The sequence below is a fragment of the Barbus barbus genome (genome assembly GCF_936440315.1).
Source record: "Barbus barbus genome assembly, chromosome: 39".
Classification (NCBI taxonomy): domain Eukaryota; kingdom Metazoa; phylum Chordata; class Actinopteri; order Cypriniformes; family Cyprinidae; genus Barbus; species Barbus barbus.
In genome coordinates, this window is record NC_136717.1 from 394,052 (window position 1) to 411,704 (window position 17,653).

General features: G+C 38.3%; 1 protein-coding gene across 1 annotated transcript; it reads left to right on the top strand.

Annotated features, from left to right (window-relative positions):
- Positions 1–1,238: 1,238 nt before the first annotated feature.
- On the top strand, positions 1,239–16,921 carry LOC306858585 (uncharacterized protein). The gene is made up of 9 exons (XM_079399178.1): positions 1,239–1,301; positions 2,062–2,113; positions 4,888–4,937; positions 7,298–7,405; positions 8,060–9,809; positions 11,999–12,097; positions 14,332–14,391; positions 15,400–15,462; positions 16,447–16,921. The coding sequence occupies exons 1-9, from the start codon at positions 1,254–1,256 to the stop codon at positions 16,659–16,661; spliced, it is 2,445 nt and encodes an 814-aa protein (XP_079255304.1). The 5' UTR covers positions 1,239–1,253; the 3' UTR covers positions 16,662–16,921.
- Positions 16,922–17,653: the final 732 nt, after the last annotated feature.

Here is a 17,653-nt window from a genome sequence, read left to right on the forward strand (position 1 = left end):
TCACTGCAGTGTATGTTACATGCTCCATGTTTACATTTCACTACAACATTATTCCTAAGTTTTCCTCCTTTGTATAGAAGATAATGAAAGTGAAAGACTAACACTTGTGAAGATGTTCAGCTACAGCAACTGCTTTGATAACATTAGATTTTTTTACATTCAGAACATTTTTCTATATGATATTACAGTAGAAATGTTGCAAATTTCTGGCTTATTCATTTTTGTACTGTGCTAGGTTTTGAATAGTTTTGAAAACATTATGTAAACGTCACATTGTCTTGTATATTACATAAAGTTTTGGTGGTGTTTGTGTTGAAGTGATAAAGGAATTCATATAATTTGACAGATTTGGTCAATGAATGCATTTTGTGCCAAATGATAAAAATGATAGCCCACATAGACTCGCTGTGTGAAGAGTTTTGAAAAAGTGACCTAAGTATTGAGAAATGTGTCCTTGCAATTGTAAAAAAATGTAATATAGACAATTTCTAAGGACATCAACAAGAACAACAGCTCTGACTCCCATTCTGTTTCACACGCTTAATTTCAGTCCCTTCTAAGAGTCCAACAAAAGTTCACGTTTGGTTAAGATATTCATGAAAGTCATTTAATGTTAGCTGCAACTCAAGCTGCTTCTTGTGTTGTGTTAAAATAGCTAGAAACACGCAGGTTCATGGATCTATGACACCTCAGTCTAGAAATGGTCTTCACTTAGTCAGAAACCATCTGAGAACAAGGCCTCAAGTAGAGGCTTCAGGATCACGTTTGGTCTCATGAAGACAAGCCTCACTTGTTTCAGGCCTATTTTATTTATTTTATCTCCTCTCAGAGGGTCAAATAATATCAGGTCTGATAATTACAAGGGCTAGTAATAGTTACTTTTTATTAATATCATAAAAAGGGAGTTCTAAATTGGATCCATTCCTTCATGTGTTGTTTTTAAATGTAAAATGTAATAGCTATAAATTTATTTTTATATCAACGTTTTGTCATTTTTTTTAATTTGAAAAAAAAAACAAAAACGGTTGAGTCATTAAATCTCCAAGGTTGGAAAATGCATTTATTTTGTTAGAGCAAATATGCTGATTCACCGATTTGCAAAGAAAACAGAAATCCCAGAAAAACACAAAGGAAAGTCGTGTAGAGAAATGGTCGTATTGTAATGGAGCGGCGCGTTACACAGAAGCGGAGATGCGCGTCCCCACCGCGACCATCCCCTCCCCCACTCCTCCACACCTGCGCCCGCCTCAGAGATGCTCCACACACCGCGAGGAGGACCACACATGATGGACGACGGGAAAGTAAGTTATGCATGATTACAATATAATATTGTGCTGTTCATGAAACTTACGTATTGTTTAGACATATATCGTAGCATAAAAAGTGACGTCAGTTTATTTCTGTGCGTTAGCGCTTTTCACAATCAACATAAACTTAATGCAGCTTTGCAGAAAGTATAGATTAATGTACCAAAATGACAGTAATGTTAACAATAATATATTAATTAGGGCTGTAGATTCTTATAAGTCTTAAGATCATGTTTTAAGGCCACAGTTAGAATCGCACGGTTAACGTGTGTTTTAGCCTTAATCCACTTATAAACGTCATTTACTTTAAAATGTTGTCTTAATGCTATTTCTTAATGCTATGTTGTCTTAATGCTATTTCTGAAGGACATATTTTGACCTTGATGTGTAAACTAATGTCTGAAGCGATATGTGTAGTTGGTGTTGGAGTCTGATTAGAGGCCTGCACGTGCAGAGCCATGTGGGGGGTCTGAGGCTGGATTCATGACTGGCCCACTAAAAACACCACCATTATGTTTAAAATATGCAAGAGACAAGTTCAATAAATACAGAACAAGTTTTTTCTATTTCTGTAATGCAGTTTTCTAGACTGGAAAATGCCATTTTCTGTCAAATTGTTCTGAAAATATCTAGCCTTAATTCACAATATGAAATACTTTAATATATTGACTAATTACACGATTGCAGCTTAAAGTAGAGTGTAATGTAATGTTAGATCGTGATGTTTGAGTGACTGTCACACTTGTGCTTGCAGGAAGATGAAGCTGGTATCCAGTCACCTGTGGAGGACAGCTCTGGATGCACAGGTGAGCTCATCAAGTTTATAGTGTGGCAAATATTACTCAAAATTATTCTTCAAGCTTAGAATTAAAAGTAGCTTTATGAGCCAGAGTAACCCAGGCTTATAAGAGCACAACCTTGAAATAAAATGAATACCCAACATAGCCCTCATACTCTCCTCTATCGAGTGCATGGATGTGCGTGACGTACGCTTTCAATCTCACATCTTCTGTTTATAGGTAAAGAATTTAGTAATTAATTACTGGTCAGTTTAAATGGAAGTCTCAAGGCTTTTAACAATACAGATTGTGTCAAAGCACTGAACAGTATCAAATAGGAGAATAGAGATTAAACACTCAATTTTCAGTTAAAGGCATTATTGAATGCAGAGACGTCATTGTCTAGCTCAGTTTAGTTTAATTAGGATCTGTGTAATCAAATCAACGATAATCACTAGAAATGAAGTGTCCCCAAACAAAGGTGACTGTTCTTTCAGACGAATCCAGTCGGAGTTATATTAAACAATGTTTTTGATCTTCAAGCATTAGAATGAAGCATACGACTGTTATTCCAGAGGATGTTCAATCCATCATAAATCATGGGTCACACGGCTCCGGGGGTGAATGAAGCGATCTGTAGCGATCCCGTGCGTTGTTGTTAGGGGTGTGCGATATGACGATCTTTGATCGTGGATGATAAAAATGTGTCCACGATCTGCTTTTGAAGAAATATGGTAGTATGGTGCTCCAGCACATATTCTATCAGCTCAGTTCTGGCGCCACCGTCTCTATATACTGTACAACACCACATACATTCACATCAGTCAGCGGTAGAGTTACTCTCACAGGACACTGCACTTATTCACAATCACAAAACTACAGTATTTGCGTGTTTTAAAGCCTTTACTGGTTAAACGTTTCATTCACTCTCATCTGACGAGAGCGCACACCCTCCTGTACCCCCGAAGCGCTCGCACTAGGGCCTGTCTAACAGCGCCTGATTACTGAACTAACTTATCTTGTGCTAATACTGTCAAAACACACAAGGTTTACATACAGACTCAGTTGGTTATCTCTAAAATGAAAGTAAACAGCTGAGAGAGAAACGGATGTGTGTCTGTATATTAGATGCGTGCAGCTCTTAAAGAGACAGGACACTAAACATGCTGTCGACTGTCATTAAAGGGATAGTTCACCCTCAAATTACATTTCTGTCATTTACTCACATGTTGTCCCAAACCTCTATTAATTTCTTGTGCTGAACCCAAAAGATGATATTTTGAAGAACGAGGGTAACCAAACAGTTGCTGGTCCACATTGACTTTGATAGAAAGAACAATCCTGTGGAAGTCCCTGAGGACCAGCAACTGATTGGTTTTCCACCTTCTTCAAAATAGCATTTATGTTCAGCAGAAGAAAGAAACTCACTCAGGTTTAAAAGTAATTTTAATGTAAATGATGGTATAAATATAATACACTATGACAGAATCGACAGACAGATGACATCATTTTTATTCTTTAATGTTAAAACAACAAAACACAACGAGAAAAAATTATAATACAGTTGCTTTAGTAGGAATCAATCTATAAAGTGTTTTATTTTTATATTTGTTCATTCAATTTCTTGAATGCTCTGCTAAATACATCTATTGTACCTGAAAATGAAACACTGTTTTATTTGTATATTATGGGTATTTGTAATGTGTATCTTTGTTCTTATTTTTAATAACAAATATAAAATAATGACATATTTTTATCTTCGCCCACTTTGGCCTAAATATCCACCATTCTTTTTATATTTTGTTACCTTAAAAGGCTTTGTCTTTATAATAGGGAAATTATTTAGGCTGCTCAGACAAAATAGTCAAAGCAACATGACAAAGAATCGTGATAAAATTGTGAAATCGTGATATTTCTAAAAACGTGATATGATATTTTTGCCATATCGCCCACCCCTAGTTGTTGTAATAACAATATCCATATTTAAGAAGTTTGAAGCACTTCCTGTCAGTTCCTGTGACGGTCATACACGCGTTCACAAGAGCGTGTCGCTCCAGCGGACTCCGGTCTGCGGTCTGACTGTTAGAGGCATACGGCTATGGTTAGAGGAAGTGAGAGAAAAGTGTTCATAAGTCCTTAAATATGGATATTGTTATTACAACAATGTACGGGATCGCTACGTGTGACCCATGATTTATGATGGATGAAACATCCTCTGGAATAACAGTCGTATGCTTCATTCTAATGCTTGGAGATCAAAAACACTGTTTAATATAACTCCGACTGGATTCGTCTGAAAGAACAGTCACCTACACCTTCGAAGGTGAGTAAAAGACAGGCTGATTTTCATTTTTGGGTGAACTATGCCTTTAATTTGGAATCGAAACCTGCATTTTTTTGTTATAATGATTATAAATTTTCTTTACGGGTTTATTTAAAAAGAGAAGAGATCATCTGTAGAAAGTAAACCAAGTAGTTAATTATATCTGCTGCTTTTAGTTAAAAAAAAATTTAATTTCAAAAACCAATTCAATATATGTACTTTTTTTGTTAAATATTTGAAATGCTTTCAAATGACATACTATTTGGTGTGGTAGCATTAATCAGTTTAAAAGGACTAGACATATGATTATGTTATTGTGAAAAATACCTTTCTGAAATATTACATTTTTATTTTTACATGCATTCATTGTTGGTGAAAATGAACTTCTAGTGTCTTCTGTAATATTTTACAAACGTTTGAACAGCCTGGCATTGTTCTTTGTGAACCTAAACAAGCTTTTGTCTTCTGTGAATTACAGCTGATGATGTGGCAGACGGTCCTGAAAAGAAGATCACTACTGATTCACAGGTCTGGATTATTCAACACCTAAACTCTCCCAAGCCATTAGGGCTGTGCGATTAATCGAAATAGAATCGTAATCGCGATTTGAGACGTTGCAATTTGCTAATTGCAAAGCCTGCGATGTGGACGTGATATTCCTCCGTTCCAGAGCATATGCATGACCGCCAGCCTTGAGTGACAGTCTTACTGACCAACAGAGTGACCTCCGTTCTCCCCGATCAGCACTGCTCTAGCCAACTGATTAAACACCCACCATCTAAAAAGGGTCAGATCGAAACTTAGGCAAATTAAAACTAAAGAGAAACGTATGTAACTACAGCCTCGAAATGACAGAAAACTAACAAAAAAGGTCATTTGCAAGAGCTGCGTCACAACGCATATCAAGAGCTCCCTTATCGGTTCTGCTTTCAATACTGGAGAATAAAAGATACACATTTTTAGATGTTTTTATTAGTAGGCTACATCAACATTATCTTACACATTTTATCTCCCCAACAGATTAATTTGAAGTAAGTTTATACTGCATGTTGGCTAATTCAGAAGAGCGCGCACACAGCCGTGTCTCTGAATGCTTCTCATACTCGCTCCGCTCTGCCCCACGCTGAGCGGCTCACACGTCTCACGGACGAGCCGGTTACACGCAGCCTGTCTCGTAATGCTCTTTATACTCGCGGTCTGGCGTCCGGTTCTGCGCCGCAAGTCTCTCACGAGCGCATCTGGTAATATGGACGAGGCCTGACGCACGCGCACAACCTGTGTCCACTCGCGCCTGGCTCCGCGTTTAAAACTAATGTAAATTAAGTCTAACTGCTTGCTAATTTCACTTGGATGAAATAAAACATTCAGCACATTTCCCACTTGTTCTTAAAAAATACTTAAAAATGAATAAATCAGCCCGTGTAATACTTTAATAACTGACTACAGATACAGTTCTTTTATAAAAAATAAACACATTTTTCCTGTGAAATTCAGTAATTCTGTAAAAGTAGTAATGCCATTATAATCTTCCCTGCAGAAAAACAAGCCAGTAGACCCCCTCCCAAAACACAATAGAAAATGTAATGTATTTAAGGGTTATGATGGGAATTGTACTGGTTTTAATGTAAACTATAATGGTGTCTGCTGGTATTTGATGCATTCTATTGGTGGGATGTAATCTAGCAGATGGCAACCAATAGAACAACAGTAATTCCCATTGGAATAATGCCCAAAACAAAAAGGAATTTTGTAATGTTTTTTAGGGAAACTATAAGAATATCTGTGATGGTTTCTATAGTTTTGTTATTCAGCAGGGTAACGATACTCATACTGTGCTGCACATTATTGGCAACATTGAGCTGAAGCTTGACTTTAGAATCTTTTTAGAGAGGAGCAGAAGATTTTTAGCAAATTTAAAATCACAAATCAAATTGCAATCGCAATATCTGTCAAAAAAAACTATTTGCAATTAGATATTTTCCCCAAATCGCACAGCCCTACAAGCCATTGCAAAAGCCCATCTGCACCAGCAAGCATGCAGACGTTTGTGTCCGGCAAGCACCTGAACCCTACAGTCAAACACAGTTGTGTTGCAGGATACTGTATCCATTTCTAATTTGACTCTTAACGAGTTGTTTAGTGTAATATAGGGAATCTCCTGTGGCTCACCTCTGTGTCTGCTGTCAACAATAAGTCCTTATTTAAAGGTTCAGTTCTGAAGGTAGCATAAATAGCAAAAGAAAAGCTTCCAAAAAAACTTTAAAACGTAGTTTTTTTGTCTTGTAGTTTCAGAAGCATCACTTGAGTCGCCTCCAGAAGCTTAGAGCGCATCACAATGCTTGTGAAGAACGATACATGAAGGCGTACACAAAAACTGTAAATGACTTTATATTTATATCAGAGCATGAAAACAAAGGTTAGTTGTATTAAGTCTTTTGTATGGCTTCATTTGCTAGGTCAGTCTTATGTTTGTTAAAAAGTTAATTTTGAGTTATCATAACATCAAACTTATCGTTTTCAGTTAGCAGGTCTCTCTAGTCAGCGGTTGGTCCACAAATTGTTAACGTGTTAGCTTGCATTAGAGGGTCTGTGTTAGATTCAGACATAGTAGGTACCCTAGACGGTGAGCCACGGGACGCCCAAAATAAAGCTTTAATAAAGCCTGGTGATTTTTACTCTTTTACTTGTTCTGATTAAAGAAATGTTGGGGAGTTCTGGTAACCGTCTGTTTTCAAGAATGTTGATGCGATCTGTGTTGTACAAGGTGAAAGGAGATCATTTTTGGCTAACATTGTACTAACTGAAGCACAGCTAAAACAGCTTTCCGAGCTAAAATGAATTGCCATTAAAAATGTGCATTTGAGTGTATTTTTCGTATCATTTTTCAGGAAAGACATCAGTGCTCCGACGGTAGTGATTGTACCGTGACCCTTGACCCCACTCCAGACAAGGACACGGACACTGTACCTGAGCTCCTAAGAACTGACAGCGTAATCGTAAGTTTATTTCAACATCTTAACATATTTATATGAAAAGTGTCCCTTTTTCCTGCACATATGAAACAATAATAATCTATAATAACGGTGTAATAATGAAGGAACTGTGCTGCTGTACCACGAGTGCAGCAGGCGTAATGATAATAGGATAACTTCCGTCAACATATCCAATGTGACCAACTGCTTGCACAGGGAGCGTGTCTTGCAAGCTGGGGACTATTTCCACAGACTCTGTGTAATATCACTGCTCCTGCTGCACACATGGTACGGCAGCACAGTCCCTTGATTATTACGCTGGAATGAGAGGATAGTTCCTAGCCATATCGGCACAGAAAATATAACTTTTCATTTTCCGTCAGTCTTAGTACACGATGTAACTACAGAAGAGTCAAGTCTTAAATAGGAAAAATATCAAAACTCTTTGGTCATTTTTGAGTGCGATGCTAATGGTCTAATCCGATTCAGTGATCTATGCTAAGCTATGCTAAAAGTGCTACCGCCAGACCCGGAGATCGGCTGAATGTTTACTAACTGTTTGACTCTTGGGGAATTGGAGAATGAGCCTATTTTCAAAAATAGTGGCTTGTTCCTTTAATATGTTGTCGGCCATGGCATTTTTGATCAAGACCTCTAACTCGTGGCTTTTATTCACAGCTTAACAGAAAAATGCTTGGAGAATATCTGTCCAGTTCAGAGCTGAGTGAGGAAGAATATATACCAGAGACAGAGGAAGAATCTGAAAGTAACACTTCAGCAGAGGAAGAGAGTGGTTCAGCAAAAAAGAAAGCAAGAAACAAGAAAAGTCAAGGAAAGATAATGTCAAAAAAATCAAGATCTCGACCACTGAAAAGGAGGCGTCTGACACGTTCTTGTTCTTTGGCTAAGAGTGGAAGCAAAGAATCCTCTTCATCGGACAAAAACAATACTGGAGAATCCTCCTTATCTGAACCTGAAAGCAGGTCCTCTTCACCTCATAATTCTGAAGTTACAGAAAAAGGATTTGTAATCCCCCGACAGCAATCTGTTGCACCAGTAAAACCAAGTGACTACTTGCACTGCGTAAACTGTGCGGCGTACCTGAAAAGGAAATCAATGTGGAGACACATGCAGAGATGCCACCTAAGCCAGAAAGTCAAAGGAATGAAGCCAGGAAAAACTCGAGTTCAGTCGCTTTGCACGTATGCTGAACCAGTTCCAGATGGTGTGAATGCACGATTTTGGAAAATGGTGCATGAAATGCATGAGGATGAGATAACAAATATGGTCCGCAAAGAGCAAATCATATTAAAATTAGGACAGCATCTGTTTAATAAGCATGGCCATGATGTCACAAAACATGAATATATCAGACAAAAGATGCGTGAGACAGGGCGCCTGGTCCTCCAAGGAGGAAAGAACAGCAAATTGAAGGAGGTGTCAGATTTCTTCATCCCGGCTAATTTCCCTCATGTCATTGAAGCGGTTCACAGTGTGGCAGCCCTGAAGTTAGGGCACAACCTCAAGAAGATGGCTGACGTTATTGAATGTGAGGCAATGATGTCCGGTGATAAGAATGCCCTTAGCAATGTGCAGGCCTTCAAACAAATCTGCGACACTAAATGGAGTGAGTCGTCCCAGGCCCTCCGAAATTTGAGTGAAGCAAAATGGAACTCCCCACAACTTCTTCCCTTTGCTGATGATGTGAAAAAAATGCACCAGTATCTTGACAGCCAGAGTAAGAAGTATCAAACAAAACTCGAAGAACAACCAAGCATCAAGAACTGGTCAGAACTGGCAAAGGTGACACTCTGTCAGGCAATAATGTTCAATCGTAGACGGGAAGGAGAGGTGTCCAAGATGCCCCTCAATGCTTTTATATTGAGAGACACCTCATCGACTCATCCAGATGTAGAGCTTGCTTTATCAGACCTTGAGAAGTCACTTTGCAAGCACTTCCAGAGAATTGAAATAAGAGGCAAACGTGGACGAAAGGTCCCCATTCTTCTCACACCAGATATGGTGACATCGATGGAGTTGCTTGTGAAGACTCGCCGCAACTGTGATGTGCTCGATGAGAATGTGTTCATGTTTGGAAGACCACAAGCACTCAGTCACTTCAGAGGATCGGATGTTATTCGTCAGATCGCTCAAAGCTGTGGAGCAAAACACCCAACTGCATTATCCTCCACCAAACTGAGGAAGCACATGGCCACCATGTCCAAGGTCCTCAACTTAAAGGACAATGAAATGGACGACCTCGCTGACTTCCTAGGACACGACATCAGGGTCCATCGCCAGTATTATCGCCTGCCCGAAGGAACATTACAGCTGGCGAAGATCAGCGAAATACTTATGGCCATGGAACGAGGACAGTTGTCTGACTTTAAAGGAAAGAACCTAGATGAGATCCAGATTGATCCACAAGGTAAACAGGCATGAATAAATAAGTAAACTCATTTACACTAGTGGTGGGAGAAAAAAATCGAAAAATGAAAAAGTAGCCATGTGCAGTAATATTGAAAAATGAGGATGTGTTGCATTCTGATGCATGGTGATTTTGAATTGAATTGAAGCGTTGACATGATAATCTTAATCGAAACAAATAGTGAAACCAGTGCCAATTCGCACCCCTAATTTTAAAGGGTTACTCCACCCCAAAATGAAAATTTTGGCATTAATCACTTACCCCATGCCGTTCCAGAGCTGTAAAAGCTGCAATGGAACGATACGCTGTTTGCGTTCAAATCAAAGCGTAAATGCGTGTAGAAGACGTCTCGTTGCATTGCAGCTGACACAGAGCAGCGCACGCTATGTGCGTCCAGCGAGTGCTCTCCAAAATGGCGCTAAGGTGATGTTACGCTGCCGAAATGTTGAATAACAACGTTATTTTTGTTTTCTTTCTGTACAAAAAGTATTCTCGTTGCTTCATAACATTGTGATTGAACCACTGATGGCAGATCGAGTACTCTGATGATGTATTTCATACTTTTCTGGACCTTGACCGTGTCATTTATCAGGCAGTCAATGGAACAGTTACAAGTAGGGATGCTCCGATCGATCGGCCGGAGATCGGTATCGGCCGATATTCACATTTTATGACTCGATCGGTACTCATACATTTGGCCGGTCTCATGTACCGATCACAATTTGATGACGTCAATACATTGGATAATCAAAACGTTCTCATCTTGAGAATAACAGTTTCAAAGTTTAAATTCCAACCTAGCCATCTAACAACAATTATTTATATATATATATATATAGCTAAATGTAGATCAGAAACGTCTTGTTACATCTGGTTTGAGTCATAAGTTATAGATAGATAAATAGAAAAATAATTGTATTTGCAGCATTGTTTTTTTCTGCTGTATTTTAGTGAAAGTAATCTATAATTTTGCCTCTCACCGTGTTTCTGTTGTTGTTAAAATAACCGCGGCAGCTCTTGAACTTGGCACCGGCGCGCATCCGGAGAGAGAAAGCGCACCGAGCTGAAAGGGCTTGAATAAAGCGTGTTTAGCTTTAGATAAAAATAAGAGGATATAGCACTGAAAGATATTTACCATAAACGACCCGGAGCGCTTGTAATGTGATCCGCTCCGCTGTTCTGATGCGCCGCTCACTTAAAATGGTGCTCCTGTTACGGCTCGGAGTCCGGATGGATGCACTTATAGAAGTATTTAAGGATAAAAGACTCGAGTTGCTTTTAAAATATTCACAAGTCCTTTTCCTCGAGTCGAATAAAGTCTGGAGTCATTTCAGGTCAAGTCAAGTCTGAAGGCTATAAAACTGCGACTCGAGTCCGAGCCCATCTCTGCCTTGGGTTGCATCAGACATTTTGTTTGCATTTATTTTTGTCTTATATTTAGTATCCCTGATATACATAATGTTATGCATAAACACCATTTTAAAGGAATATTAAAATGTTCACTGTATAAGGAATAATTTTTATGATTTATATAATTTTATTACATATGTTATATAAAGCTTGAAGCATTAGAATTGGTATCGGCCGATCACCATGACAAGAAATCGGTACTCGTATCGGCTGCAAAAATCCTGATCGGAGCATCCCTAGTTACAAGCCTCCCGGATTTATTCTAAAATATCTTAAATTGTGTTCCGAGGACGAACAAAGCTTTTACAGATCTGGAACGACATGGGGGTAAGTGATTAATGCCAGAATTTTCATTTTTGGGTGGAGTATCCCTTTAAGATGGCAGTACTGTCACAGAGATTCCAACTATAAACAAAAACCATAGAAACTCCAATTTTGGTTAAAATGTAAAGTTGTAAAGATGTATTTGCACAGTAGGAGAATTAATTAGGAAAAAAATGTAGATCGAGAATTGTTTTGGAATCAGATCATGACTCCCAGAATCGGCTCGGATTGTGAAGTGCCTAAATATTCCCAGCCCTAATTTACACATTTTCCTCCATAGTTTTATTTTGGCAGATGCCAATGTAAAAATAAAGCTGATTGAAAAATCTCAAATACCATGTTACGATCAGCAGGAACACCACTGTCGATTATAGACATTTGTTGAATGTAGCGGTTTAAAAAATGTTTAGTTTGCTACCTGATTATTGTGTCTATGTGATTGCTGTATTTTCTAGAGCGAGTCCTGATGGACAGTGATGGATCAGAGTCTGAGAACGAGAAAGAAGCGACCGAAAATGATGCTTCACCTTCACCTTCACCTCCAGATTCAGCAGGTATGTAGTGTGTGTCGTGCCGCCTTTGCTCAGTAGGCAATAATGACCAGTGACGACTTGAATTAAAAACAAAAGAGCTGTTTATTGTGGTTTTGTGCAGTGTTATAGACCTTTATCCTGAGTAACCAGTGAGCGGCGCCATGATGGATTCTAACTTCCGTTTGGATGCTCTCGTTTTCCGGTCTCCATAGAAATCCGTTAAAACACGATAAAAAGATTGACTGAATTGAAACTTTTTCAATATAAATATAAAAATGTGCGGAGGGTTAAGCTGTGCTGTTGTTGGCTGCCACAGTAACGTAATAAACTAAGGAATTCCTTTAAAGCACTTGTTTTGCGTTCCAGAAAACCTGTCATGTCCAGAGCTGTATGCAGCGCTTAAGTTAAAATACTGGGTGTTAAATAATAAAATGTTAAAATAATGTTTGCTCTTATCATTCTGTGGACAAAATCCTGTGACCCTCACCCCGATCAGGAGCTGTACATTCACAACCTTATTATGCATCTAACAAATACGTGGAACATTATTTGTCATCTACTGCAATCAGCTATATCAGCTATTTAATGTAAATGAGAAAAATCATGTACTGATACACAACACTGCCAAGGTCTCTGGAAGAGGTTTGGATAGGTGATAGTTATGTGCTCTGTGGCTGAGTGAGCAGTCCGGTGGTGGGGATTTCATCCACTGCTTGTGCTGGTAATAATGCAGTGGAGAAGGAGCAGGAATCCGTTTCGACAGCCTTGAACATGAAGTGCTGGAGGATGCTGATCTCCTGGAGCACCAAAGGGTCCTAAAATCTGGAACATGCAGGTGTGGCCGTGGAGTAGGTGCAGAAGGTCCTTAGCCTGGAACACACAAGCAAAGGTACCTTGAAGTGAAGGTTTGCTCGCCGGAGCTTAACCTTGTTGCAGATGTCTGTGTGTCTTCTGCCCGTCTGGGCTAGAGACCCAGAATTTGGTCGATCCGTTTTGGCTCTCTAGGATGGAGACTCAGGACGTGCTGCATCTGTTGTCTCGCTGGACGAAGACTCTGAAGTCTGAACGTAGAGTATCTCTTTCCTCGCAGGCTGGAGGCTCAGAATGTGGTCGTATCTGTTGCTGCCTCAAAGCTGGAGACTCAGGACTTGGTATCTGTTAGTGTCTCTTCCCTTATGGGACTCAGACTCAGAACATGGATGTTTCTGTTTCTATCTCCTACCCCGCAGGCTGGAGACTCAGATCGCTTGTTTCTGTTGCTGCCTTCCCTGTAACAGGCCGGAGACTCAGAACACGGAGTGTCTTTTGGGAAGGTACCTTTATCTCTTTCTGATGAGAAGGAGATTGCAATCTGGCGCTTCTCCATTTCCAGGCTGTGATTGGCTGTTTCCATCAGAGGCTTTCTTTCCTCCTGTGAACCGTATTTGCATTGTCCAAACTCACATTCAGAAAAGTGTCACTAAAGCTTTTTCCAATGCATTATTCACTTACCAAACCACAACCAGAATACCTTTGGCAATGTTACGAACACATTAAGTCCAAACATGATGGAAGAACTTCTTCTTGCCCTCTAAGAGGTGTCTGGCCGTTGTCCTGGCATCTTTATCTGATGGCGTTGGACAGTTTGCTTATGTTAGTCCACCAAGATCCAATCAAAATGTAGTAAACCTTTGTCCACTGTTGTGGTCAGAGAGCCCTGTTCACTACAGATGTGTTTTCAATGCAGCTAACCTCGCGTCGCTTCATGTCATCTTCCCACTCATTAAACTATGACAGGTGCTTTACTGCAAAGACACTGTAAAGTGATGAAAAACGGCGCCACGTGATTTTAAAATCATTTGAATAGGTTTCACATTATATTATATCAGCTCGGAAAATATGTAAATGTGAGTAGAAAACAGAGACCGGAAATATAAAGCATCGTTCTAAACGTTCAGAAACATGTCTATACAAGAAGTGCATTGCGCACGTGTCGTTCATTATTCATCCGTCCAGCATGCTCTCAGTCTAGAAACGCATTATGGGCAACATATTCTGAACGTGTACAGGACAATAAATGAGTATTTAAACTGTTACTGCTGGCATTATTGGAGAACAATTAGACTTTCTCACTATTACTAATCTAATTTAATTCACAACAGTCTGAAAGGGAACGATGGGAAAGCTAGAAAAGGCTAAATATTACTGGAAGAAAAACATTGAGTGTGCTTGCTGATATTTAGGAGTTGTTATTGAATAATCTTTTATGTGTCCAGATAAATCAAAGAAGTCCTCTGCTGGAGTTGGACAACACAAAAATAAAGAACCACCCAAAGGTAATGCGATTTAAAAGCATTAAGAAAACTTCTGATTAGAGCTGGGCAATTTAGAAAATAATTAAAATCTCAATTTTTTTTTTAGACCATTTGACCGATTCTAGATTTTTTTTACGATTTTTAACTAGTCAACTTAAAAAATGTAACTACAACATGATTCAAATGATCGTTTTCTTTATTAATCCTCTATTTAAAGCAAACTCTAATCCAGGTGCACCACATGAAGTTGTCAACATGATGTAAATGTTAAAGTATCTTTTACAGAAAAGATGCATGAACTACAACTACATCTTGTTCAAACTTGTCTTATTATGTTCAGATATAATAGGAGGAAAATGCTTTAAAATAAATCTCAAAAGTCTAGGTAATTCAAATTCAAAATGACTGAAGATAAAACACCAGTAGATTATTATTATGTATAAATGCATCTTTCAGTCTGTCACATGAAATATGAGACATACAGTAGTTACAGGTTTCCATTGTTGTTTTTTTCTGTGTAACCATGGACGTGTTTAACTGTTGCGCTCGCATCAGCTGCTCATTCTAAACAGCGCTCAACTTAAAAGACATTCACTCCCATATTCTTGCATGTTTCTCCTATTCCTCTGCACGCGGCGCATCTTTATCAACACAAGGCCTTGCGATATGAGCGCGTCACACGTTTGGTAATATTTTTATTCAAAAATTGTGAATCCTTGATTTCTAAAAAATAAAATAAATTTGAATTAATCGATTAAATCCAGCCCTACATCTGATATTGTTGTACTTGTAAAAAGAGTTAAATTCCGTACAGTGCTTTTATTATTTTTATATCCTATACATGCTATATTATATTTTTATATCCTGAGAAGAGAAGTGAAAAGATGTTTTTGTTGTTGTTTCACCTGTTAATCTTTGTTAAATACATGTGTGACACAGTTACTGGTAACCATTTAGTCTATTCTATGCCATTACTGAATATTGCATATATTGAAAGTCTTTTCAGTTTTGCTCATTTGTTTATAACAGGCAAGACTGATAAACAACTGCAGCCGAAAGGCAAGGACTTGGAGGAACCACACACAACGAAGAGTAAGCTATTTTCAAATGTCTTATGAAATAGGCCACACTTTCCATTTTTCTGTGAAAGTTCAGTCAAAATCAAGTCATTTCAATAGGAATCTGCACAAAAAAAACATTTTGATGACAACAGAATTCCCTTGATTTTCATGTGGAGCTGAAATTTGGAGAGGTTTGACACGACCGTATAGAAAGTGTGTATTTTTCAGTGATCTGCATTGATGGAGATTTGTTACAGCAGCATGGCAGATAGATCCAAAATGGACCAAGTCTTCATTTCAGTGGTTTCTTCTTAGACAGTTTTGTCCAATAAAACACTGCATTTTTGCGGCTTAATATTCATAGACAATAGTCCATATCGCATTTTGATTTAATTGTACTGACCTACGTTTGATGTATCCATCCAAAATATGACTGGATTCTGTGATTTTTGTCTGTTTTCTGCATCGTGGAAATCATAATTTGTCAAGAAGGAAACACTGTATGATTGCAATGTGAATGGGTCTAATTAAAGTATCAACAAAACTCCTGTAGACTGCAGTGCAGCTAGAGATGTCAGAATTGGATAAAAACATTTACAAAAGCTCTTATTAGATTTTTAGATGTGTTGCTGTTGGTCACCCTGGGCCAATATGATTCAAGCATGTGCAGCTTTTAATTAGCAAAAACCTATTTCAGACCAGTATCTACTGAAGGCTTAAACATGAAAAGAAAGGGAAGGCTTGTCCAGTACAAAGATCCCGTCACCAATTTCCCATGCAGTCATTTATGATTAAGACCAATAAAACTGAATAAATGAAATGTTTAGTCATTTTTGTCCTTATCTTAGACATTGACTGAATTACCAGCAGTTTTGTTTCCCATTGTTACTTGGTGACATGCATGTAAACGTGCCAGAATTGACAGATTTTCAACCATGATTTTAGCAAAAAATGTGTCGATGTTTTGAGTCACTTTTAACTAATCACAATGACTAATTACTCTTGTTTTATTCAGGACTGTCACAGAACCCCCGGAGAAAGTGGTCTCCAGAGGAGATTGAGGCTGTGGAGAAGACTCTGATGGACAGCATCAGGTCTGGACAGGTTCCTGGTAAAGCTCAGTGTATGGAGTGTATTGAACGCTCTCCAGCAGCACTTCAAGGGAGAAGTTGGGAGGGCGTCAAATTTTATGTTAAGAATCGTATTGATTCTTTAAAGCGAAAAATGTAACAGAAAAGGGGAAAGGGCCTTTATCTGGATGTTATTTCCTGTTGAAGGCAACAAGTTTGTGTTTGTTGCTTAGAAAACAAATTTCAGTACGTTAAGAGTACTTTCAAGTGAAGTGTTTTAGAGAGTTTTTAGTTTCACAAATACAGTTAATGTAAACAATCACCGAGCTGAAATGACACATTTTTATTCTTACGCAGCCTGTTGCATATTGTGCAAGTAGTGTTAAATACTGAATAAAAAAGTGATGCATTTGATCCATTCATCTTCTCCAGAGTTTTGTGTGCTGTTACAAGCCTGATATTGATAGAAATATATAGCATTATGAATGCCAGGCATGTGGTGTTTTAATTCAGAGTGGATTCCAGTATGCACAGATCATTATTATTTAGCAAAGACCATGATACCCATGGTGTCAATGCTCCATGAACATCTCCTGCTTGTCTTGGTTATCATTTGGACCTTTTCAGATTTTCAAAACTGAAGAAAATTAGATGTGTTAAACAGGAGGTGAGGTAAGGCTTTTTTCCACTGTTTACATCCCCAGAAATGGTCTATTCAAATACAGTTGATGGTTAATTACTGAAAGGCAAGATAAAATATATAAATACTGACACATTTATCCCTTTTAAACAACTCTTTAATGATTGTCTAAACTTAAACTTTGTTGTTAATCTTATAATGGTTTATTATTCTTATAAAATAGATAATCTATAGATAATTCATAATAGTGACACCCAATGGTGGTTTGTGGTAAGACACAATAGTGACGTCCCCGCCAGAATAGAAAAACCTGACAAAAATGAAGCTTTTTAAACTTAAGTTTTTTTGATAATAAATATGTTTTTTGGGGATCAAAAATTATTCCTGACACCTCTGACTTAAAATTATTGCTTTATTGTATTTAGAAATTACGGTCCCCATGTGTAACCTTCTAGTCATGAGTCCCCACAAAGTAACAAAAACAAGTATGTGTGTGAGTGTGGGTGTGAGTG